At 43.3% G+C, this 25,918-nt stretch overlaps 2 protein-coding genes across 7 annotated transcripts in view; one reads left to right on the forward strand and one right to left on the reverse strand.

Annotated features, from left to right (window-relative positions):
* Positions 1 to 23,055, reverse strand: part of LOC139671415 (basic salivary proline-rich protein 2-like) — a 32,804-nt gene extending 9,749 nt beyond the window's left edge. Inside the window, exons 1-2 of the mRNA XM_071554239.1 lie at positions 23,017 to 23,055; positions 21,940 to 22,066 (exon numbers count right to left, since the gene is read on the reverse strand). Of these exons, the coding sequence (XP_071410340.1) occupies positions 21,940 to 22,066; positions 23,017 to 23,055 (166 nt within the window). The remainder of the gene's footprint in view (positions 1 to 21,939; positions 22,067 to 23,016) is intronic.
* The window catches only part of PTK2 (protein tyrosine kinase 2), a 186,268-nt gene that overhangs the window by 7,943 nt on the left and 152,407 nt on the right, over positions 1 to 25,918 (forward strand). For 2 of the 6 annotated variants that reach the window (XM_071553772.1, XM_071553773.1), the window contains exon 2: positions 6,885 to 6,941. The exons of the other annotated variants lie outside the window; for them this stretch is intronic. The gene's annotated coding sequence lies outside the window, so the exon portion shown is untranslated. The remainder of the gene's footprint in view (positions 1 to 6,884; positions 6,942 to 25,918) is intronic. 6 annotated transcript variants of the gene reach the window in all.

Raw genomic sequence — 25,918 nt, forward strand, 5'->3', positions numbered from 1 at the left:
TTACTCGGGGAGCAAAACTTGTAATGCTAAGAACAACAAACCATTGGAATAGATTAGGGAAGGAACCCGTCCTTGGCAGCCTTTGAGACCAAATTGGAGATCACTCAGAAAAGGAATGCTGTTTATTCCTACTGTTTATTTCTACCTCAGGAGTGGCAGCTTGACAAGGTGACCTCTTGAGTCCCATCCACTGATTTCAGTGATGTGAACAGGTAAAGAACGCGGGGTTGTGATTTTCAGGTTTGTGCTGATAATCAAAAGGCAGTTGACAATAACCCCAGCAAGGGAGAGCTCTCTCTGAGCTCATGTAACCAAGTCCTCTGTTACCTTGACAGCTCCTGCCTGAGATGCAGCTTTGATGCCAATCTGTTGCAGGCAAAGCAGCTTGTTTTCCTTTGTGGAGGCTGTAAAGGTCACGGAGAGAAGAACTTCTCTGTAAATGAAAGTGTCATGTTCCTCTGTAGATGGAGATGTTACCGAGGTGTGGCTTGAAAAGCAGAATTATAAACTGGCTACTGATACTAGAACAATTAGCTGAGATGCCATTTGTCCTATGCTTACAGATTTCATAGAAAAAAAAATGCAAGGGTTGTAAACTGTGCAGGAAGTTAATAAGGTGGCCTCAGAATGATTTTTCTTACTCCTATGGGTAATGCCCTTTAATGACTATATTGTTATATATTACTAAAATGAGCTTTGTTTTCAGACCAATAGGAACTTCTGGTGATTCTGTGCTTTCTTTTCTGTGAGTCTTTCACTCTTCAATGTGATAATTTTTATTTTGATGTTTTGGTGATGAGACTTCCTCTTAATCATAAACTAATCTGTTTTAAAGTAAGTCAGATTTGAGGTTTGTTTCTCAGCATTGTGTCAGGGAAGGAATAACTCACTCCTGAGATTGGGAAACAGAATTAAGTAATCTTTAGTGGAAATGTGTGTGGAGACAGAATGTGGCAGTCGTGGCTGGCCGTGCCTTGAGCAGCTGCTGCTGGAAACAGACCCAGGGAAGGCGCCTGCCCTGGAGGGGATCCTTAGGGAAGAGGAAATCCAGGGATCTGGGAGCTTTTTAATCACTGCGTTAAAAGTCAGGGGCAGAAGCTGCTGAAATCAACACCTCAGTGCTGCATCTGGGTTTTCAAGGAGCCTTTAAGCTAAAAGATGAAGCTGAGGATGTGCCTCTGTGCCAAGTGTATGAACCCCTGTGAGCCTTTTGCTGTGGGCTGGGAAACTAAACATTGTTTAGGAGAACCCCTGTGTGGTGTGGAGGCAAAGGGAAGCCTCTTTGTTGTCATTTGTATTAAATTCTGTGTAACCAGTTATAAAAATACATAGTTGGACTGGATACCAACTCTTCATTATCAGGATAATCTTATTATTTCAGATTTACATGGATTTCTTGTATAGTTCTTTGTAAATTATGGGATTTTGGCTGGTGGCAGGGGGGGCTCTTCTCCAAGGAGAAGGATTTCAGTGTTGCTACTTTGCTTAGTGCTTATGTACAGAAATTGTTTTAGACATATTAATTATCCGTGGTTATCAGGAAAAATAAATCCATTTCCATAAGTGAATAATATTCTTTTTGTTTTGACCATGTATTTTGATGGTACAGTTTAAGGATTAAAATTTATAAGAGAAATGGGGGAAAAAAGTACATGACGTGTTTCTTTGTGGAATTATTGTTGGTCTTTTCATGAACACTTTGTGAATATTAGGTTGAGTTTTTAGTGCTTGTATGTTTTGGGTTTGGATGGAAGGAAGAATACCAGTCAGGAGCTGTGTAAAACTGGTGAGGGAGTGGATGTAACTCGGATGTAACAAGGAATACACCTCAGTTCCATTTCCTACCTGGAGTTTGTGTCAGTGTTTCATTTGTATTGGAAACTGAGCTTTAGTACTCTGGATTTTGTGCCTTTGTTGATGGAACTTTGTTACCTGTGTGGATTTATTAAACAACCCAGTGAAGGATTAGGCCCTTGGGAAGAAGTTGGTGTGTGGCACAGGCAGGGATTGTCAGATGGGGGTTTACATGGAGCAAAAGTTCAGTTGTGTTACAGGCTACAAGCCCCTGCTTATTCAGCCTCTGCAGAGGGGGGAGTTCCTTTGTGTGGCCTGAGCTGCTCCTCTCACACTGCCCAGGGCTTCCAGCAGCCGGTTTTGTGCCTTGCTCTCCTTTCATTAGGAATTCTCCAAGACAGGGATGTGTATCATTGGCTTCATTTTACATCTGAATCAGCTTTTTCTTCTCTTCAAGGCAAGCAAAACCTTCAAGCTGTTCCACAGTCTGAAGAGAGTGTTGAGCAGAGCTTCCCTTCCTAGGAAACAAATTTTGGAGTGCTGTGGAATATTTATCTGTGTGGCTGTTTGGAGATGAATGGGGATTGCATTGAAGTTCTTTCTTTCAAAAGCCTTTGTACATCTGTTGAAATAGATACTGAACCCCAGTATTCTCCAGTGGGAGTAGGAACATTGGGCTTGTTATACTGGGGAAGAGATCAGAGAGTGGAAGTACAGAAAGGGTCAGGCCTGCAGCAGGTTGTGAAAATAAATGTACATAAAGCACATTTCCTTTAATACCTTACTCTTGAAGTTGTTAGAAGTAGTAAAACAAGGCAAGACCTTGTGGGTCGCTGAGTCGAGATAAGTTTTGGAAAGATCAGATGAAAGGAGTGAGTTTGAGAAAGGATTTGGAGCACAGTCAGATGAAGTGGGGAGGGGGAGAGCAGTGCCCATGTGCACATAATGTGAGTGCTTAATACACAGCTGTCGCTTGAAATATGATCGGTTTTTGGACTGAGTCTGTGCTGCAGCAGTTTTAAGTGTTGTGTTGTGTTCTACGCTGTTAAATCTGTGTCTTTATAGCAGATTTTGTGTGATGGGTTTTGTGAATAGGTGAAAGTATTGACTTCTTTTTTGTGTGTGTGTGGTTTTAGTATGATGTAGAATTGAGATCTTACTGAAGTTTGCCTTTCCCCAGTTAAGTTGTAACAATTTGATTTACAGATTCTGCAGAACTGGTGGTGCAGCTGAGGGGGGGCCACGTGGGTGTGTTTTGGGGTGCTGTGCTCAGAATCTGTGAGTCTGAACTGAATTCTGCTTTATGGACTGGGTTCTTCTGGGGTCCAGGCCACTGAGCAGAGTTAAGATGCAGACAGCGCTTGTATGCCAAGTCCCAGAACAAGCCTGTTAAATCTTCACAGCAAAGTGAAGTGTCTGTGCAAACAGTGCTGTTGAGTTGGTCTGGAATTCAGTGGCTGCCTTGGCTCTTCTGGGGCTTTTCCTGCAGGGCCAGAGGTGATTTGTTAATAGTTCCTACTCGGGGCTGTGTTGTATTTTGATTTTGCATAGGTGTGGGTTTTGTGGTGCTGCTCAAAGTGCTCCAGTCACAATGTTGCCCTCATTGCCTGAGATGCAGGAGGGCTGTGTGTATACCTGGAATCACAGGATATCTCGAGTTGGAAGGACCCCTAAGGATCACTGAGTCCAGCAAGGACTGGGTGCCATGGCCCCCTCCCGGGGAGCCGTGCCAGTGACTGACCCCCCCCCTCTCTGAAGAACCTTTCCCTCATGGCCAGCCTGAGCTCCCCCTAATGCAGCTTCATCCCATTTCCTTGGGTCCTAAATATGTATGTTCATCCAGACTATGTTTCTCAAAAGATCTGGGGGATTCTTCACTTGCCTTTCTGCCTTCTGAGAACAAGTGGCTGGATCATAACCCCTGTGACCAGTGTACAGGTCACTAACACAAATACAGGTCTGTGGCTGCCAGAGTTCACTCAATTCTGTTGTTTGTGCAAGATTCAGGAGAGCACAACTAACGGGAATAATGAGGTTGGAGATAACTTAGTCAAAATTGTGTCTAATCTCTGCTAGAGAAAATACCGCTTGTGTCCAGCAGTTGCTGTTCCTGTTCTTTCCCTGCACTGGCAAAGCTCCTGAAGTCTTTCCTGTCTACTGTAATCTTGGTGTTTTCCTGTGACTTACTGCAGTGCCAAAGGGGCATCATTACAGACCAGGATAAAAAGAATAAAATAAGGATAAAAGTGTTGCATTGCATAAAATTCTCTATTTGCTTTGTTGCTGTGGCTCAGAATTAGGAGAGGGAAGTGAAACAATGTTGGTCTTTAGTGGTTCATCTTTGGCTTTGTAAGGGTTGAGGTGTAAGAATTCACATGGTATTGACATTGAATTCTTGGTAAGAATTTCTGTGTTGAAACAGAGAGGAGGTTATGGGAGGAGAGGAATTTGTGAAGACTAAATTAATGAAGTGATGAGGAAAGAGTGAAGAGGAGAAATTCCTTGAAGAGCATGACCAAGGAACTTTGGAGGTAGCTGAAACCATAAGGAAGCTGAGCAGTCAACTCAATGCCTGTAAGATATTTCAGAATTTTACTCTTGGATAGTAGTGATGGGCTTATGGCTCAGTGCTGGTGGAGGCAAACTGGAGAGGGAATAGAATGATTCTGGAGGACAAAACTTAGAATTTCAGGCTGTGTATATGGACATTTATATCTACAAATAAGATGCTTTATCTTTTAATTGAAAGACAGGTAGGGTGAAATAAGGAAACAAATCAAGCTGCATCAAACAGGCACTTAGAGCCAGCTGGAAAAGGTCTAAAAAGGAACAGTTTTTCCCAAAAGTAACACTTAAATATTGTTCCTTTACTGAAACCTTTCCCATGTGGAGAAAGAGAAATTACAAAGCTGGGAAACATCCTCCTCCCTTCTTTTTTCTCTTCCTCAGCAGATGTATTTGTTTTTTTTTACTTTAAATAAACCATTTTGTAAGATATGTAGGTTTTTGACTTTTTTTTACAAAAAGTCAAAATGAAAGCACAACTTCAACCCAAACCATTTCTAACGTTTAATCTCCTTTTAACCACTGTAGAAGCCTTTAGCATTTATCCCTGTAAAGATGAGAGGAATTGGTGTTTCAAGAAGTGTTAGAACTGGTGGAACTTTGGCTTAGGAGAGTTGTTGTCACCACTTGCTTCCTGAGTAACTGATAAATGAAGTAAATCAATAAGTAACCTGTGAAAACAAGTATTGGGAAGGTGTGCCTGGAAATGGCTGTTGGTTTAAGGGAGGTGAATTGATCCTGTGTTTGGATCATCTCTGCCTGTTCCTCTCTACTGAGCAAAGGAGAGGCCCTTTGTGTGTCCTCTGGGGTTGCCTTCCAACATCAAATCCAATCCAGTGCCATCCATTTGTACACTGAATTTTACACACATGAGCAACTCTATTGAAAATCAGTGGGGCAGCTTGTGTGGAAAATTTAACATGCCTCTGAGTGTTTGCATTATTGATGCCTCAGCAATTAAAATAATATTTTTCTATTATTTGTGCATGGTACGTTTTGATGTTGCCTGCGAGTCCCGTGGTATTACACACACAATTATTCTAACAAATGTTCTGATGGTGCTCATGACGTGACTTCCCAGAGCAAGGAGAGATCATGAAAATTAAAAGGAGCTTTTGCCTCATCAGAAAACATCTTTATTAAATCAGTAACTGCACGGGTTTCTCAGTCTGAGAAACAACCTTGTGAGCAATTTCCCTTTTCATAAAGGCCTTGTCATGATACCATTCCCATTGCGATAATTGGTGGTGTTTTCACTAATTGTCCCAAATCCTGATGAATTCCACAGAAACATTCTGAGCAGATGTGATTCTGGGACAGGCTGATAGGACAGCACATTCTGTGTTAACTGTAAAATCAGTATTTTCAGGCAGTGCCATTGCTCTTATGTCCCACCTCAAAAGCAGTTCAGGCTCTTGGGGATGTTTTTCCCAAGGGTTTGGATGTTTGGTTCAGGTGTCTGAGACTCATTTCTTTGGCTTTCATGTAGAAATTCAAGTTTTGTGGTTTCCTTATTTTTTTTTTTTAGTTTATTGTAGCTTAGATGAACACTTAAAATAATCTCTGCATGGTTTCTTTTAACTTTTTGTTTTACTTGCTCATTGGATTGTCTTGTGGAAATCTTTTGGTAGCCTTTGTGTATGGGGAGAATTAAGTAGCTGAAGTGAAGAAAGGTTCAGAAACAGTGCTTAGAAATGCAGTTTTAAGTGCATAATATACAAGTTTTGGCTCTCTGCTGGTACTGCCTTTGTGCCTTTGTTTGAAAGGCAAAAATCCCAAAACAATAACAAGGTAGCAAACCCAGCTGTGGGTTCCTTGGCTCAGGAATTGTTTCAGCTCAGTTGTTTCCTTTAAGGAACAGACCCACAGCCTTCTGGCCAGAGCACTGCGTGTGTGTTGAGCAATATCTGTGTATTTGTGACTTCATCTGGGAGCTGCCTTGGCTGCCCTGCCGTGCACATGCCCCGAGGAAATAAATGCTTTTCACTAGTTCCTCCCACACATTTTTTCATTTTCCAGGGAAGCACTTTCTAATTCTAGGTCTGGATGCTGCTGATGTTCTGAATCACTCATCGGGGTTTTCAGTTCTCACTCAATTGTTGCCATTAAGTTTATGTTAACAATATTAAAGGTTCACTTCAGAATCCTCCTTAACCCTCCTCCTTCTTCAAAACAACTAATCCATGTAACTTGTGAGATTTGTACTTTGCTTTCATAGGATCAACAGGATTTCAGGCAACTTGCTTTTTAAGGTGTCTGTTTTGAGTTCAAATGGTAGTCCTTGGCTTCTACAGACTTCTTTTGTGTTTTGTTTTAGGGCTTTTATTTGTTTGTTTGGTTCTACCTGAGGACTTCCAGCTCAATAATCTGCACTGCTAAAGCAGGATATGTCCTGCAGCTTGTTCTTTGGGAGGGTTATCTTGGCTTCAAAACAAAAATATCGGCCATTCGGAGTTTCTTGGATATTTGACTACTTTGACATTATTTGAGAAAATGTCCTAGTGCATTTTAAATGTTTATTTCAGATCTCATGTTTCCTCCTGTGCCGAGCACCTGCTGCTGAGCTGGAAAGTCAACACAGGGTAAGTAACAGCTCATGGTTTCACTGTCACACAGAGTTTGTTTTGGGGTAAAACAGGTTGAGCTGAGCTGTTTTTGTTCTTCCCTTGTAATTGTCGTTGAAAATCCTGACGGGGATGTTAAAATAGATTTTTTTGGTTTGTCAGGGAACACCCTGAGCCTCCTGGAACTGGCCTTTTCCTGCCAGTCTTTGGGTTCAGCCCCAGGGTGGGCAGAGCTGGGCAGCAAAGCACTGATGGGAGGTGTCCTCTCACCTCCCCAAGGACTCACCTGGAAATTGTCTGACCAGTCCCACGTTCTGCCTCTCAGGCAAAGTTTTAATAATTCTCTGGTCTCATGTTCTGCCTTTCTGTGGTACATAAGAAATTTGTCTGAAGCAAGATCTTCACTGTAGGGGCACTTGGGCTAATCTGAAATAATTAGCTCTAAGCAGGAGTAGAGAGGTTACAGCCACAGTACTTTTTGTAATACAGGAATTTATTTCTGGCCTCCATATTCTATTGATTCCTTGCAAATATAACCATTCACCCTTCTCCCTGGGTGAATGGTTATATTGGCAAACTTCAGTTTTATTCCTCAGTGTAGTTGGTGTTTCTGACTTGCATTTATTGCTGCTGATATATGTGGATGTTTGGAATATTCTTACATTTCAGTGTGGCTAGAATAACTTGTTGGATTATTTTTTTTGTTTGTGGTTTGGTTCCCCCCCCTTTCCCCAACTTTCCCTGTGGTTGGTGGCTTTGGGAGCCTGTATTACATTATCTATTTGTTACCATTGCTTAGGCTTTGGCAGGTAACAAAATTAATCTGCTACTTCAGGAGCACTTTGGAATCCAATTTGTAGATGTGTCTACCCTTATTTAAAGCTTTGATACCACCTGTTTTAGAGTCATTAATGTTGTTGCCTGGACTGTAATGCACTTGAGGACAAAGGAGATGTGGCTGTTTGCATTTCACGGGGACTGTGCCCCCGATGGGACTTCAGGCTGTGATCGTGTCTCTGTGTTTGCGTCTTCAGGAATCAGCAGAGGGTCACTTGGTGTCTCCTGAGTGCCAGAGTTTGCAGGGCTAATAGATATCTTTACTCTTTAGGAGTGCTCTGGATGTGTAGTCACCCTTTTTAGACTTGAGTTTTCACGTTTACAGTGTCTAATTGTTTCTCCTTCCCAATTTCTCCTTTCCCTTTTCAGGTATGGGATGATGTCTGTTTATGTTACACAGTTAGTTTTTCCAAGGCATTCCATCTATTCTCACCACTCCAAAGAACAAGTTGAATGGTTTATGAAAAGTCTTCCGTTTTGTTGCTTAAATTGGAATAAACCCAAAGTATTTCAATTGGAACAAAAAGCACCAGTACTGATATTTTCATCAATTAGGATTAAAATTTGTTGCCTTATGTCTCATATTAATTCTGAGTTATGATTCAGATGAAAACCCAGGCACTTCAAAAATATTTTCTGAACATGAAAAGCTAATAGTGTGGGAAATGCAGAAAACAAGAAGGGGGGTGGGAGCAAAACAGGCCCCTCTTCAGTTCATAATTTATAAAGGCCTCCAAATCAGAACTGTGATTTCAGGGTTTTTTTTGGTGCTTCCTTTGATTTTTGTTTGACCTTTTAAAAGGAGCAGCAAAAAAGCCACACTTGTGTGTGTTGTGAGCTGAAGCCGTTGGCTCTCGGGTGTGTGAGTCATATCCTGGTCAAATCATGACAGCCAAGTAAGTCTTTATTGGTTTATTGGGTAAATACCTTGCAGTACCTGCCTAGATAAGATTTATGGAAAACCAGCCCAGGGAATAACAAGGCTGTGAAATACAATGTAGACTAAGAGGAAACAGTGAAAAATCTTAAATGTAAATTGCAAATACTTCAGGTTTATGTTGGAGTCTGATTTTTTTCCTGGCTGGGGATTTGGTAGGAGCAAGAGATTAGTGCTGCTTAGTCTTTGAAAGTGGTGTTGTGTATGCAAATACTGGAATGACAGTTCTAGTGGAAATGGCAGAAAAAAATGTACTCAATCTCTTGCTTATCCAGCTGCTTTATAAACTCATATTTTATGCCTTCTATTCGTATTGCAAAAATTCAAGTTCTTGGCTGTGTCACGATAGTTTTTCCACTATGTGATCACATAGTTGTTCCACACAACGCCTACCTGGTCCCAGAATACCTTTGTCTATCCATGGCAGTGTCCGTGCCCTCCCCGTACAGGATAGATTTCTTCTGTTAAGTTTGCTGTGGTAGTGCTGGTTCCACCCATTCATCTTCTGGTATTATTACTATCTGTGCTGTGTTAGTATCTGTGTTGGATGGAGTTACAGAACTCAGAGTGAAGAGGTTCAATTTTAAGTCCCTGCTCAGACATGCCTTTTTTTGTTGTAACACTTAAAATTCACACTCAGAGCAGAGCTCTCACTGACTTGAGTAGCACCTGAAATTACTTGGCAGTTGTGTTTTACCCCCAGGTACCAAGGCAGTGTCCATGGCAGAAAAGCCTGGTGTTTGCAGGGAACTTGATGAAATGACTCCACCAGCATCATCCAGAAACTCTGAAAGTGTAGCTGACAGTTTGATACTCAGGTCATGAAGTGTTCTGTCATCTTCCTGATGCGGTTACTCACTCTGATCACCTGGTCACCACTGGGGTTGGGGCCAGCCCTGTTCAACATCTGCTCAGCAGCAGCTGAACACGAGCCAGGTGTGCCCAGGTGGGCAGGAAGGCCAAGGACACCTGGGCTGTACCAGGGATGGTGTGGCCAGCAGGGCCAGGGCAGTGACTGTCCCTCTGTGATGGGCACTGGGGAGGACACACCTCGAGTCCTGGGGTCAATTTTGGGCCTTTCATGATCAGAAAGACATTGAGGGGCTGGAGCTTGTCCAGAGAAGGGTAATGAAGGTGGGGAAGGGTCTGGAGCACAAGTGCAATGAGGAGCAGCTGAGGGAGCTGGGGAGGTGTTTCACTTGCAAAAAAGGATGGGAAAGGGGACATCTCACTCTACAACTGCCTGACAGGAGGCTGTGGCCAGGCAGGGGTCAGTCTCCTGGGTAACAAGCAATAAGAAAGGAGCAAATGGCCTCAGGTTGCAGCAGATCAGGTTTAGGTTGGATATTTGGCACCATTTCTTCACCAGAAGGGTTAGGCATTGGAACAGGCTGCCCAGGTCAGTGGGGGAGTCACTCACTATCCCTGGAAATGCTTAAAAGACGTGCAGATGTGGCACTTGGGGACATGGTTTAGTTGTGGCCTTGGCAGTGCTGGGTTAATGGTTGGACTCAGTGGTCATAGAGATCTTTTCCAACCATAATAATTCCATGATTCTTAATTAGTGCAGAAGACGCGTATCAATAGGAAGTGATTACGAACAGCAGTTCTGCTTAGCTTTATAATTGTGACTTGCTCCTCAGGCCAGTGTTTGGGCATGGCATTGGTGCAGACATTCTGTAGACAAAAGTGCATGTTAATTCTTGTGTACTTGTGTGACCTCAAAGATACTGGTCAGCCACTGACAGTAGGTGGTGCCAGCACTTCCACCCTGGATGCAGCTTCCAAAGGATGTTCTCTGGATTGTATCTCTACTGCAGGTGACTTCAGGTGCTTTTCAGTTCTACTTCAGTTGGAATCAAACTTGTATTTCATGAGAAACCTCGTTGCATTAAGCATAACACTTGCTTAAATACAGTATGACAGATGGAGAAATTAATGTTCCTTTTTATCTCTCATGGCTGGAAACACATCCCTATGGGGTTTTGTGTGTTTTGGATGTTATACATATAATCTAGTTTTAATAAATCAGGGCTTTTCCCTTCTTGATACAAAATTAGTTTGAAAAGATTTCAGTTGGCACTTAGAACTGTAAAGAACAGCCACTGTTCTCAAGTGTAGAGGTAATTAATGGATGTTGCTCCTTGCCAGTAACACCTACATGCTTACATCTCCTCCTGGCTTCTGGAAGAGGAATTTTGCTGCCTGGTTTGTTATTCTGGGTTTCTGGGTCATTGGAGAAAGATTTACTTTGCCACCAAAGTTATGATGAATTTGAACTCCCTGCAGGCAGGCTGGGCTTGCCCATGAGTGAGGTGGGAACAGAACATGCTCCTGTCTCTGACTGAGCCCCTTCCTGGGAAGGGCTCTGGGCTCTGTCTGTGCTGAGGCACCCCCAGGCTGTTCAAAGCACTGAACTGGCTGTGGGGAACACAAACCACCCCCTGTGGTGCCTGGAGCCTGTCTGAGCTCTGTCCCAGCCTTTGCTCAGCATAGTTGGTACTCCCCAGCCTGTCCGCAGAGCAACTGTTGTCTCCTACAGAGAAGTAAATGGGCTGGGGGAAATAAATTTCACTGCTTGTGATACTGCCTTTAATTTATGTCCCATCCCTCAGTGGAGTTCAATAAAACCTCAGCCTGTCTGGATTATCTTGGAATATGTTATCGGGATAGAATGAAGTAGAGCTTTAGTTTTCCCTCTGGAGGTGCCAAAGATCTTCTGTACACCAAACAAGTTATTTGTTTTGGCTGTTAATCCTTCTGGTATATGTGAATAGGCAAACATAAAGCACAAAACAGTCTGACTCTGTAAATAATGCTGCTTTGTGGTGACTTGGAGGGGCCTGGAGCAGCACATTCTGATGGTGCCAGAGGTGGCCATGCAGTGCTGCTGCTGCTCCCTTCCAGACTGCTTACATGGCAATTTCAAAAATTACATTTCATTTATTACTTGCAGCTCTGTTTCTTTCAGAACCCTTCAGTTGCTCACTGGTAATGTATAATTGTCCTTTGATCCTGTGTTTTGGTGAATGGGTTGAGGTCTGTACTGGCTGTTATTTCATTCAAATCAAGGTTCAAAAATTTCCATTTTTACCTTTAAAACTGAGTTAGACTTTCCAGGCTTCCTTGTTACCCTTTAGTAGAGTTTGTTACTGGTGTGGCACCTCAAGTTGTGATTGCAGGGCAGCCTGTATTGAGTATCCTCACAAGAAAAGGAACCTTAGTGGGTACAAACGTACAGACAAGTCATAAAATATGTAGAAAAAAGTTACTGCCCAGGTTGACAGAGGCAGCAGGAGCAGGCAGGGACAGCCCAGGGGCTGCCAAGGCTGGGGTGGGGGGGGTAAGGATCTGGGTTATTTCCTGGCAGAGGTTCATGGAGCACTTCCTCTGGAGGGAAGCAGGCTGGATTATCTTCCTGGAACGTGTTGGAATTAGCAGTGCCTGCGAGGCAGGGAATTCCACTGCTCAGGAAGTTCAGAGCCTGTAAAACTGAGCTGTGCTCAAAATGGGACCTGCTATTTCAGCTGAGCCTTCCCAGCACTGTGTGAAGGGAAACCATTCCTTGTCTCCCTTAGGTTGTGCACAAGTTGCAGTATAATACTATTTTTTTATTTATTTTGCCCCTTCTTTCAGGAATCTCAGTAGTTCATGTTCACTTTTGTTTCACTGAACTCTCCAGGTTTTCTGTTGTATTACTGTCTTGCTAGTAAATCTCATTTTTTATGCACGGTTGGTTTTTCTTGCCTAGTTGTAAAGCTGATAGAAAGTCCTGAGACAGTGCTGGAAACCTCCAGTTTGACACCTTCCTTCTCATCTCTTTATTGTAGAAAACCCTTCCAACCACCCTGACTCCCTTTTGTGCCTACATGCTCATAGATAATTTGGTTTGGTCATTCTGTATTCCTTGAGTTGCTTAAGTCTTCCTAAAGCATCATAATTCTGTAGATGCCAATTTATTTTGAATTTTTGAAATAATGTTTTGTTTTCATGTGCTTGAATGTCATTAAATCTATGTCCAGTAGCCAGAATTAGCAAAAACAGTGGTTTGTTGTTTGTTGTGCCCACACATCCTGCTCTCTTGGGTACTCAGTAGGTGACTGTCAGAAGTGATATGATTTCTTTTATCTGTTTCTGACCAGTAGCTGTGGATCAGGACTCTCTTTTCCATGGCAAGAAGTAAAGCAGGCAACTGGAATTCCCTGCCAAGAGTCCAGGCAAATGCAGCTTGGGCAGCATTTCCTTATTAAGGAGGATGAGGGGGACGTGAGAGGGCAATGAGAGTCTATAACTGCACCCAAAAATGGATGCATTAAATGAGATAAAATGCTCTGTAGCAAAGGGGAGCCTTGATCACCTGGCAGAGGTGAATATTTGTTGCAGGTCCCACTGAAATGCTGCCCTTTAACAGCACATGGAAGGGATGTTGTAACAGTCCACTCCCAGCTGTGCTGGGAAAGGTGGTCTTGAAATTGCTAACTGGGATTCCCACCAGAAAAAAGGTCACTTCTTATTTTAGTAAAACAGTATTTAGATTGTGCAGAGCAGAAGGGCACTTCAAAAGTCATGGTTGTCAACAGGACTCCAAGTTTGGCATTCCAGGTTATTTTTGTGTGTATTGTGAGCAGGTGTCGTGTTGTCAGTGCCCTCTTTCAGGATCAGCCCACTCAGCTGAACTGTTGGGACAGGATGGTAAAAACTTGGCAGAATTGGAGAGGGGGTTGAGGTCCAAAGGAATTGGAGCAGCTCTAATCATGGAGCTCTTTCTTCAGCCTGTTCCTTTATTCTGTGTGAGCTCTGTGAGAGCAATATCAAAAGGAAGGATTATTATATGATTTTTCCGATAGTACAATACTTGGGTATTTTAACTTTCTCTGTTTGTGGAAGTCGTTTCATGTTGTAGTCTTTGCTGATTGTAATATTCCTGGGGGTCTGAACTGTATGGTATCCTAGTTATTTAAACAGAACAATTCAGGTTATATTGCACTGCCTTTAATGTGTGCTGTGTCTTGCAAGTTACTTAACATAGAAATTAGAGTTGGACTCTTAACATGGTAAATAATTTACCTTAGAAGCCTCTGCATAATAATTTTTGGTTTTGAAAAAACCCCGAGCAAAGTGGGTGTCAACTTGCCCCTCCCTTTTGTGTGTGGTGGTTGGGTCTGTGTATTTGTCCTTCTTGGATACCTTAATAAGTTCCTCAGCACAGGATGTGTTTGTGTCCAGCCTGAGCCTTGTCCTTCTGCTCTGTGCTAAATCCTGAGCAGGTGGGACCCCAAATGAAGGTGGTTGTTACAGTGACTGCTGCATCTTCCTTTGGCAGGGGGGGCTTTTTGTTTTTATTTTGGGGCCCTCTTCCTCCAGGAGATCTCAGGGGGGTGTGAGTAGTCAGTGAAGAACGGGACACCTGATGGTGGGGGAGTCTGGGCCTCAGCTCAGGGTTTTCCTGTTGGTAAGGATTAAGTCCAGAGTTTGAGTGCCTTAAAAATCACTAGATCCTAATTAAAGTATTACTTTTGATAATAAAATAAAATTGTTGCTTCAGTATGTACCTCTTTTTTTTCTTGTTTTATTTTTCAAAATAATTTCTCAAGATAAATGAGACATTTGACAAGCAGTTTGTAGGAAGGATCCAAAGCTTGGCCTCCAGTTTAGAATTTTGCCTCTCAGAAGTAAGAGTTAATTCTAGAAATTATGGAAACTGAACAAAAGACTGGTTGCTTTAGATGTGGCAGAACTGTTATTTTCCTCAGTCATCTTAAGTGGCAGCGATGCAGAATTCCTGCAAATTGGCCCAGTTAATTTAATCCTGGTTTTCCTGTGTGCATCCATGTTTTCTGTGCCGCTGTTCTGGTGACTGTGAGAGGTCACACAGTCTGTTCAGGAAATCCTGATAACTCTGCATTTTCTTATTTTTACTGTTCTGTCATAGCATTAAAATTGCCTGAAATGTGTTTTGAAGCAAAGACATGTCTCGATTTGCCTCCTGGACCTCCAGTTTCTGAGAATGCAGAACTTTGAGGGAGGGAAGCAGTGAGGGATGTGAACAGCCCAAGGACAAGGAGACATCTCCAAGCCTACTTTGTTCCCTGTGATAGAGAAATATGCAGGAAAAATGTGGCTTTGGATTTTTGGGTTATGCAAATAATGATACACATGAACCATTTGTAGCTCAAATGGGGTGGTTGTTCCCAAACTTCTGTTAAAATCAGGAGGTATTAAAAGAAATTACACTGAAATATTCATCAGATATAATTGCTGAGGCCGTTGATAGTGCACGTTGGTATTTATTTCCTTTTGTGGTTTATAATATATAATTTGTACATTGACTCTGATGCATTTTTAGCTCCTACACTGACTGCAAATTAAATATTGATTTGTGCATTGCTGGTTTTTAAGCCTCAAGGCACTTGTGAGTTGTGGTTAATTGATCTCCAACTCCAAACTTTAACACACAAGAGGTTCTGAGACCAAGTTACTGTGTTTTACACACGTGGTTCACATGTTTAACCAGTTTCACAAACTTAACTCATTTTGTTGTGCAATTTGCTCTTTGAAGTGTTTGTAAATATGAAGGGAAAATAGGGATAGAACAAAATATGGACAAAGCTACTTCTGGCAAGTTTTCTAATGTCAGTGTGATGTTATTTGCATGTGGAATATTTGGAAATTCCACTCTTACCATTGGTCCATCTCATGTCATTCAGTTTCCCAAAAACCTTGAGAGACCTTGATTTTTCTGGAGCTTTCAGTCACAAATGTCAGTATTTAGCCAGTAATCAGGGCTGTAAATCCAGTCCATGAGTGTTCCCAATTTAGATTTCTGGTAGCTTATTCTCACAACTTAATACATGGGAATTAAATAAATTTCATCATCTGTCATGTTTCTCTTGAATAAGAGGATTTTGTCCCTAAAAATAATTTTTCATGGCTGCTGCATGAGGCCATATGAGTTATTATTTTGAATATTTTATGCTACTTAGAAATATTTGGATGTGAGTTCATTTGATTCTTAATTAATGTTCCAGTTGATGGCCTTTCATTTGAATGAAGCACCTGTCTCTAAAGCGTGTTGGGGTCGGGTCCAGCAGCTCTCTAATCATGGTCATCATGTAGAATTTAAAAGCCCACCAGGAACTCTGTTTTGTAGAGGTTGCTGTGGATCATCAGCTGGAAAGAGCATGAGCTTTAGGGTTTGGGATGGAGGCTGAGGGACAATGGGGAGTGAAAGCCTGAGGAGCTTTGAGGCCTGGAAGAACAAATAAAGTCCTTAATTTCTCAGTCTGGCTTCGTATTTTTGTACTTTGAGGAAGATATGGAGGAGATGGAACTTTATAATCTTGTAGTATTAACTTCTTCAAAAGCCAAACCCTTAAAAATGGACATTCTGGGTGTAGGACACTTCAGAGAGGTAAAAATTAGAAGTTCTTGCATTTGAGTGCTCTGGAAAGAGACCTTGGGTTGAGTCATGTCAAAATCACTGCCGTGTGCCCAGCCCCAGAGCTGCACCTTGTGGCCTTTGGAGTGCTGCCTAATTAATCTGTAGGCTTTAAATTTCAGAGTTTTATGTAATTGCCAAACATTGTTGACATTGTCTAATGTCTACAGACAGATGTGAAAATGTCTTCATTAGAAAAGTCTGCGTGGGAAGTACCTGAAATCTTTTTTGGTGTTGCTTTTTCTGAGGTGAACTGAGCGAGTTTAGCTGGTGCCCTGTAGTTGTACATCTCTGGGATGAACCTTTTCATGTGTTCTCTGTAAGAGGTGGTTTGGACCAGGTGATGTCCTCCTTCCCTGCACCGCAGCTCTCCCAGACAGGTTTGAGGCATTGCAAGTCACCCCTGACATCCCACTTTGGTTGTGTTATTCGTGATAACATTGTCCATCATTACCTTGGTTTCCTAAATAATCAGACTTGTGCTGCTTGACCTCTGTGTTGTCCTGTCCCCCACACCTTTTGGACCCTGAGCTGGTTCCTTCCAAGCTGCTCGGAGGCAGAGGCTTCAGACCAGAGCTGAGCAGAGCTGCTGATTTCAGGCTGTTGACAGCACATGGAATCGTAGAATCAGCTGGGTTGGAAGAGACCTCTGAGATCATCAAGTCCAACCATTAATCCAACCCCACTTTGATTACCAGATCATAGCACTCAGTGCCACGTCCAGTCTCACCTTAAAAACCTCCAGGACTGGAGAATCCACCACCTCCCTGGGCAGGCCATTCCAATGCCTGATTACTCTCTCTGTAAAGAATTTCTTCCTGATATCCAACCTAAACCTCCCCTGGCACAGCTTAAGTCCACGCCCTCTTGTCCTACTGTTGGTTGCCTGAGAGGAGACCAATCCTCACCTGGCTACAACATCCTCTCAGGTAGTTGTAGAGAGTGATAAGGTCTCCCCTGAGCCTCCTCCTCTCCAGACTGAACAACCCCAGCTCCCTCAGCCTCTCCCCACAGGACTTGTGCTCAAATAGGATCATGAAATCATTTAGGTTGGAAAAGACCTCTGAGGTCGTCAATTGCAGAGGCCTTCTCCAACCTGGATGATTCTGTGGTTTCCCCATGGATGTCCCACACCCTGTGATGTCCCTCAAATCTGGTACACCTGGAACTCTGAGCCATGCAGAGCACTGTGAAGGAGATGGGCTGGGGCTCAGGTGAGTGTCAGGTGTGCTGGTATAAAGGGGCCACAGGGCTGGTGGTGGTTTCTTCTCCTTGCTCAGGGGTGTTCTGAACACTGATGGTGTTGAACATACGGGTTTGTTGTAAATAATACTTTATTAATCTATTCAGAAAGTTTCTCCATTTCAATTTGTTTGGTTTTTAATAACAATGTGTTCAGCTATTTTAATATTTTGAGAAGGTACAATTGTGCTGGAAATCTTTAAGCTGGCCTTTTGGTCTTGGATATGCTGTTTATTTAACATATTGCTGTGCCATACATTTGCATCTTGGTCTTACTTTTTAAATTAGGAAGCTTTCTGGCATTGCTTTCAGTTGTCGTTTGCACAATGAAAAGTAAACTTTACAGCTGAAAAGTCTGAAAGCTTATAAAAACATCCAGTGAGGGGATAGGATTCATATGGCTAAATGGAGTAGCAGGAGGAATTAATTTTCTTCTGAGGTTCCAGCTGTAGAAAAGCTCTCAGGAAGGGAAAGCCTTAGGACTATGGACTTGAGAAGTGGTACCACATGGGGGTTTCCAGCTGATTCTCCAGCTACAGAAAATTTGTTGCAGAGCTTTTTGTTTGGTTTGGGGTTTTGTTGTTGTTGGTTTTTTTTTTCACTTTTATGTTGATCAGGGAGACAAGTCATTGCACTGTGGAAAAGGAAATGTGAATCTGCTCTAAAAGATGATGTATTTACATAATGTCTGCTTTCAGCCCAGAGACCCAGCCAGGTCCTGGCAGCATCCAGAGCAGGGTGGGCAGCAGGGGAGGGACAGTTCTCCCTCTCCTCTCTGCTCACCTGGAGTGCTGCGTCTAGCTCTGGGTCCCCAGCACAAGGCAGGACATGGACCTGTTAGAGCAGTGAGGGAAGGCCACAAAGATGCTCTGTGGGCTGGGAGAGATGGGGTGTTCAGCGTGGGGAAGAGCTGGCTCTGGGGACACCTTGGTGTGGCCTTTCAGTATAGACAGGGGCTCATGAGAAAGGCAGAGAGAGGCTTTTTACCAGTCTGTAGTGACAGGACAAGGGGCAATGGTTTTAAACTCAGAGAGGGTAAGGCAGAAATTTGTCAGCATTCCTGTCCTGTGTTTCCAGGTTGCCCAGAGAAGCTGTGGCTGCCCGATCCCTGGAGGTGTTCAAGGCCAGGTTGGACAGGGCTTGGAGCAACCTGGTCTATGGGAAGTGTTCCTGCCCATCTCATTCTTTGACTCCAGCCTTGCTGGGTTTCTGGGGAATGAACCAATGCTTTGACTCCAGCCTTGCTGGGTTTCTGGGGAATGAACCAATGCTTTGACTCCAGCCTTTCTGGGTTTCTGGGGAATGCTTTAGACACCTGACAGATCCAGTCAGATGTGCTCCAGTGACATGAGGAGTTCATAGGTCAGAGCTGCCCAGTTTATCTCAAATTCTTCTAAAGGATTTCTGTAGTTTTTCTCTTGACTATAAACAGACACATTCCATAGGTTTCCTTCTGGCTTCATGACTTTATTGCTGCTCTGTGATTCAGGAACTGGGAAGAGGGAGATAAATGGGCTTGGTTAAACTGTGTTCATGTGCAGCAGAGTTAACACCCCTGTCATTTAGGCTGAAAATAATTCTCTGGTCCTTCGAGCTTCCTCTGCTTTGCCCTGAGCTTTCAGCGTCCTGTTACTAAGAACTTGAGCATTTCTTCATCTGTGGGGCTGCAGCAGACAAATTCAATTAGAAATTCCTGCAGCTCCAGCTCTGTGACAGTTGTTTGCAGACACTGCCTGGAATTCCTTTGTGCTGTCACAAACGCTTCGTGTGCAGGATGACGAAATAAATATGAATGTCCCAGAGCCACCACTGGGTAAGCACTCCCTGCAGTTCTCTGACTTGCTCTCCTCCTGCATCCAGCAAAGAGAGGTGTGCTCAGAAGGTCCTGAAACACCAACCCCTGTGCAGGAGCCACCTGGGTTTGTGCCAGAAGTGCTTTAATGTGTTTGAGCAAATTGAAGTTCATGTCCACTCTGAACCTGATTAGATCTTGGAGAGCTTGAAAATGAGTCTCTTTAATAATTAGTGGAAATTTGAATAAGGTTTTATTTTGGACCTTAAGCCATTTTCTTTCTCGTTTATGCCTCAAGTTTGATCTCAAGTGATTTCTTTTTTCAGAGTGAGTTTTAGGGTACCCTCAGCAGCAATTTAGAGAGAGAAGACTGGGCAAAAGAGACCTTGATGAACTCAGTGTTATTTTCAGTATTGTAATTTAAATTTTTTAATAAGCATTGCATGTGTATTCTGTACATTATGGGAGACAGAAAATAGAGTTACAGTGTATGTTCAATAATTTAGTGTGCTGAGGGTACCTGGCACTTCATACATGATAAATTGAAAACTAGATCATAGAGTAATTAAAAACTGTTCACCTTCTTCACGTTACTGAGGTTGGAAGTGCGTGAAACACATGTCAGTTCAGCTCTAGATCATCACTGAGACCCAGCCAATTCTTTGTTCTGTGGGATTCAGTGGCATCTGACTTTATCCCAGGTTGGATCAGGAGCAGAGAAAACTGGATAGGTTTTTCTTACTAGTCTTCCCTGAAATGTAAAAGCTCTTTGGAAAATAATCCTCAAATAACTTGCCCTTGTTTGAAATAACAGAAGAAGTGAATTGGTGATTTTTCAGTCCTGTGGAATGGTGTGGCAGCGAATAAACTACAATATCAGGGAAGAATTTAAAAAGCTTAACAGTGTGTTTCTTGGTTTAGACTTTATTGCTGCTGCTGTACTTCTGTAAGGATTATATTGTGGTACAAAGGATTTACATGTTGCTGCCTCTGAGCACTCACTGCTGAGGCAAAACCCACATTTCTTCTGCACACTTCTTTGTGGTCTTGAATTCTTATCTTTGTGCAGAAAATACTTGAGTCCAACCTACACAGGGCTGTATGTACCAAATACAGTTATATAATTGGGATATTTGTGGTTCTTTGCTGTGTATTCTTAAAGGACTCCATCGTGGTTTTCCTTATTCTCTAGCTCACTTGGCTTGCTGATAAGGAATTGTTACACATCAGCAGGGCGTGGATTCACCATTAGCATTGCATTTTATACATCAACAAAGCAAGTTGAATTAAGATGTAATTGTAGAGGTGATCGTGTATATACACTGTGATCCCTTTGAATAAATGAGAGAAGCTGTTAATGAAATATTTGTCTGTACTTTTCCAGTGAAGCAGCTGGAGAAACAGTGAATTTCAGACTTTTTAGTAGCAGATACATTTTGTTTTGGAAAAATTTATTTTTTATGAGGTACAAAATCATGATAGACTTAAAATCCATTTTAAATGAACTTGTGCTGCTCTCCTTGAGTGCTTACAGGGCAGGTCAGAGTTACTGAGGCTCTTAGTGATCCTCAGCTGAGGAAGTTACGAGTGTGCCCCACGATGCTGGGATTTCTTTCCCCACCCCTGCCCTTACAATTGGCTTGTTAGTTATTGGTGAGCAGAATTGCTTTGACAGCCCTGAAGGCACAAGTGCTCATTTCACAGGGCAGGCAGGGCTATCGTGCTGTCCCCTTGGCCCCAGGGTGACAGGATTTGCTTCCTGGAGAACCAGCTCCAGACCTGGACCTAGAACTGTTCTGTTTGGACCCGTCCCTTTGTCTAGCCTGGTTACGACCAGCACCTTACTCAGGTATGTGGGATGTGTGCACGTGTATATGAATCAAAAGTTGTCTTTACTGCCCTTGTTCTTTCTCCCAAGTGTCTGTGGAATTCATCAGCATTGTAGGAAATTATATTTTTGGAGATCTGACTTTAAAAATTGCAGTCATGGCTCGTGTAGGAAGAGTGAGTCGGGTTATGTGCTGGAGGGGATTGCAGCCTTAACTAAAACCCACAGCTCTTCGGCTTAGAGTTTATGGCATATCTAATATTTATCTCCCACCCAACATGTAATGAACCTTAAATCTTTCTGCAAGTATTTCTGGTGGTCTTAATCTGCTTCGTGCCAGAGGCAGAGAGAAATAATGCATCCAGTTTTGTCAAATTAAGTTTTTACTGTGCATTAAATTGATTAAATAGAGCAGCAGATTAAGGCAAAAAAGACTATCTTAAATTGCAATTCAGGGCTGATAGAATCTTAATGATGCCGAGCTGGATTTTTTCAGAGCTCTGTGGATATAAGAACCCATTAATCACACGCTCGACTTCGCGTGGTGCTGCGTTAGAAACAAACTCATTCCCTTTGCCCAGGTGAGCAGTGGCCGAGCTGGGAAGTGGCAGCAGGTGGAACATGGAGGCTGCTCGTGTGTTGTGTCGTGTCGTGTCAGCCCAGCTGGGTCTCGTTTGATCACGTTGTTGTAGGGAACAGCCGTGTTGGGGGTTTCCCTTCGCTCTCTGATGGCGACACGACAGAACCAATTAGGAGAAGAAAGCCCATCTTGTGGTGTGCTCTGCAGCCCTTCTGGCTGCACTCTTGTTCCCTCTTTTGCCTCCATAAGCTGGTTTTGTCAGTCATTTCTTTGGGTTTCTTTGTCCTGGTCTGGAGTATGTGTGTATTTTAATTTTGCTGTTTGCTTTTCTCCTGCCCTTGGTTCCTCCCAGCCAACCTCACCTGTCACCTTTTTTGCTGTCTCAATTTGCTCTCTCTCTTCCATCTCTAAAACTGTATAAAAGGGGACAGAGAAGGCAGAGGAGAAAGATTTCTTCTTTATTTCTGCTGGTGCCTCTGCCTGCTCTGCCTGTGAGGAGAGCAGGAGACTGAGCAGAATTACTGCTGATCTACAACATAGCAAGAAAAGATAATTATTGGTTTAGATGAATATATAATACATTTCTCTGTAACAACTTTTGCCCTTTCCTGATTGATTATCTTTATTTCTGTTGCCCCTGAACTCCTGTTTACACCCTGAAGTAGCTCTGTGTGTTTTTGGGCTTATCTCCTTGTTAATTCTTATTGCCTTGTGTCTGCTCTCATAATAATTTATTCAATCCAGATGGTTCTTGAAACAATGTTCCTTTGTAACTTTTTTTTTGGTTGGTTTTTTTGGGGAGTTCTTGTTGGGTATTTTTAGGTAAGCACAATGTGTGTGCCAAGGTGCTAATATTTTCTTAAACTTCTGACAGAATACTTTGTGTGTGTTCTTTACTGGAAAGCTCTTAAATTTTTTGCCCCTCATTCCTTATTGGTTGCATTGATTATCTTCAACCTTCTTTCACCCATCTTGAATGCCCCATAACTTCAAATAAGAAAAACTTAAATTAAAACTTGAATTCTAGCTCCTGAAAAGCTGCTGTAACACTGGAATCCATGTGTGTGCCAGAACCATGGAAACAGCATCATTTTACAGTGGGAAGCATGAAAGGAAATGACTTGCCCAACTTTCTAAGAATTTATCTTTAAAACAAAACAGAACACCCAAAACTTGGAAAATACTGTAGTAGTATTCCAAAAGGAAATTTCAGGTGTTTTTTGTTGTTAGTCTGTTACTCTAAATCTTTCTAACTAGTCAGTGTTTAAAAAAACAGAACAATTTCCCTGCCATAAAAAAAACACCCAAGAAAGCAGTTTTCTCTTGCACTGTGGGCTGGGGTGAGTAGCTCTGTCTTGAGTTTTTTACTATTTTGCCTGAAGTAATTTCTCCTCCTTCTCTGCCATTCCTGGTTGAGTCCTAGGCATTCATTCCTGTACCTGGAAACACACCTGTTTGACATTCTGAAAGATCTCCATGCCCGTTGCTGTGTTCCTGCCATACCTGGAGCACAAACCAGCTCTGCTGACATGCACAGCTAATTTGAATTTCAGCAGAACTACAAACTCCTGTCACCTTTTGAAGGCATGGGTGCCCTGTGGTGGCACATTATATGTCTCAAGTCCATCATGGGCAACAACAAGGGAGTTTCAATCATAGCAAGCAATGTCAGGGCAGTTTTTTGAAAGAAAATCATCTGCTAAAGCCGTCACTTGGAAGAACAAACACTGTAGTGCAAATGGGGGGTAGCTCAACACATACAGAGTGCAATTCTGCAGCTTTCCCTGAGCCTGCCTGAGGGCCTGGATTGTTATGTTCATAAAATGTCACAATATTTCCAAAAGGATGGTGTGATCCCAGGTCGTGGTGCTGGAGATATTCCTGACAGATCTGAGCCGCTGCCAGCACACATGTGTCCCTCCTGAAACATCTGAAGTGCTTTTCAAGTTTCCTGGGCTTGTTCAGAGTTACCCACGTCTCCTTTTGCGGTGAGCCCTTAAAGGATAAGAGCATTCCTGTACTGTAGCTGGAATTCTTGGAACAGCACTCCTGACTGAGCAGGTATATCCTCACAGGCAATGTCTAAGCTCGTGACTGTTCCACATCTTCACAGAGCCAGGGCAGGGAATTTGAGAACATGAGAACCATGGAACCATTTTAGTTGGAAAAGACCTGTAAGACTGTTGGTTCAGCACTGCCAAGGCCACCACTAAGCCATGTCCCTAAGTGCCACATGTACATGGCTTTCAAACCCCTCCAGAGATGGGGACTCCACCACTGCCCTGCACAGCTGTGCCAGGGCTTGACAACCCTTTCCATGAAACAATTGTTCCTAATACCCAACCTAAACCTCTCCTCCTGCAGCTTGAGGCTGTTTCCCCTTTTCCTGTTGCTTGGGAGAAAAGACCAGCTCCCCTCTGGTTACAATCTTCTTTGTGGAGAGCATTAAGGCCCCCCTGAGCCTCCTTTTCTCCAGGCTGAGCCCCCTCCGCTCCCTCAGCTGCTCCTCATCACACTTGTGCTCCAGACCCTTCCCCAGCTCTGTTCCCTTCTCTGGACAAGCTCCAGCCCCTCAATGTCTTTCTGGTCATAAGGGGCCCACAACTGACCCCAGGATTTGAGGTGTGCCCTCCCCAGTGCCCAGCACAGAGGGACAGTCACTGCCCTGGCCCTGCAGCCACACTGCTGCTGGTACAAGAGATGCTTCTGGGTGACCAGTGCCCCTCCAGCCCAGCAGTGTGCCTTGGTGGCAGTAGGAGGTTTGTCCCTGCAACAGGAGTTTGCACACCTGGTCCTGTATTTCCTCAGCATCCCCACTGCAGCTGCAATGCCAGCTGGTACCTTCCTGGCTGCTGCTTGCCATCTTTTCCCTGTCACCCCTCTGTGACTGTGACAGCTCCCTCTGAGCTCACTGGCAGTACCTGCCTCCACCTTTCTCCTGCAGGAACTTCAGGCAGCTCAGTGCCAGCTCTGCAGGGGCACTGCTTTGAAGCTGAGCTCTAGCAGTTTGCTCAGATGCTTCCTACAAACCCTGAGCAGTGGGGCTGCATTGATTTGCTCTTCCCTGGATGCTTTTTTTTCCTATTCTCCCCCTGCTTGTAAGCTGTGGTGATATTCACTGGGAGCCTCAAGTCCTCCCATCTGAGGGGCCCCAGATTTGCTCATCTGTCTTTGTTTGGCAGCTGTTCCATCCCTTGATCACTTCAGCTGCCCCACTCCAGACACCTCTCCCTCTGCTTTGTGTTCCTGCTGGTGCAGAGACCAGAACTGGACACAACATGTTGGTGCTTGATTGTTGTGCACAGTAATATGCATAAGTACCATGTTTTCAGTACCCTTCCTAATGAGCCACAATGTTTGTTGCCTTTGGCCAGCTACTACAGTGCGAGCTGATGAGTTCAGAGAAAACAGTGACTCAGCCTTCCTCCCGCAGCTGGAACTGGAGAAAGTGCAAGTGTTCCTTGGTTAAGGAGGTATTGCTCAGATTTTTCCCCCGGCTGCCTCACATCACAGCTCTGTGTTGAAGTGTATCTGCTGACTTTTAGCAGCTTGTTTCATTTCGTGACATCCTTGTTGATTTTTTCCCCCATTGACATGGCTTTTGCTGACCCATAAGAGTTTAATATCACCTGCAGACTTGAAGATTTCACTTACCTTTTGTGATGCTGATTAAAACCTACTCTTGGGGAACTAATTTAACCCCTTTTCTATTCACACCTCTCTTCCCCGTAAGCAAGAGGTGTATCTAGTCCTTAAAGTAGGTATTGAGAATAAATTCTCTGTCTGAGTTGCTTGGATACTGCATGTTCTGTAGCTCAGTGTGTAATGAGATTGATCCCACCTGCCCTGAGTAATGATTGAGTAATTTTTCCTCCTCTTCTTAACCTCCTTAAATGTGGCTTCCACCAGAACCTTTTCATTTCATGTCCTACTGTTCGGTGTGCCTGGTCTCAAATTTGGCTCCTGGTGGCTGGAGAGATAACTGTGGTCATGCTCAGTGATGTGGTGTAAGTGAATTGGAAGTTTCCAGGTGCATGCAGAGTTCATCAGAGCAGAGTTCAGCCCAGATGGAGGGAAACATATGGATTACTCCCAGGGTCTGAATCAGAGTCTGGATTTTTTTCAATTTCAAAAACTAGTACTAAAGAACCATAAGCAGAGTGAATTTGGAGGAGTTTCAGTGGGAGAGGGGACATTGTGATTTGAAACTGCTGAATGATTTGGGGTGTTTTGTAGATGTTATAAACTAAGGAGACTAAATACTGATTTTGTTTTCAAATGGGAAGAGCACAAAGGCAGGTACAAAGAAAAGATTGGGGTAGTGAGTAGAATGCAACAATA

Source organism: Pithys albifrons, chromosome 4, assembly GCF_047495875.1.
Source record: "Pithys albifrons albifrons isolate INPA30051 chromosome 4, PitAlb_v1, whole genome shotgun sequence".
Taxonomy (NCBI): domain Eukaryota; kingdom Metazoa; phylum Chordata; class Aves; order Passeriformes; family Thamnophilidae; genus Pithys; species Pithys albifrons.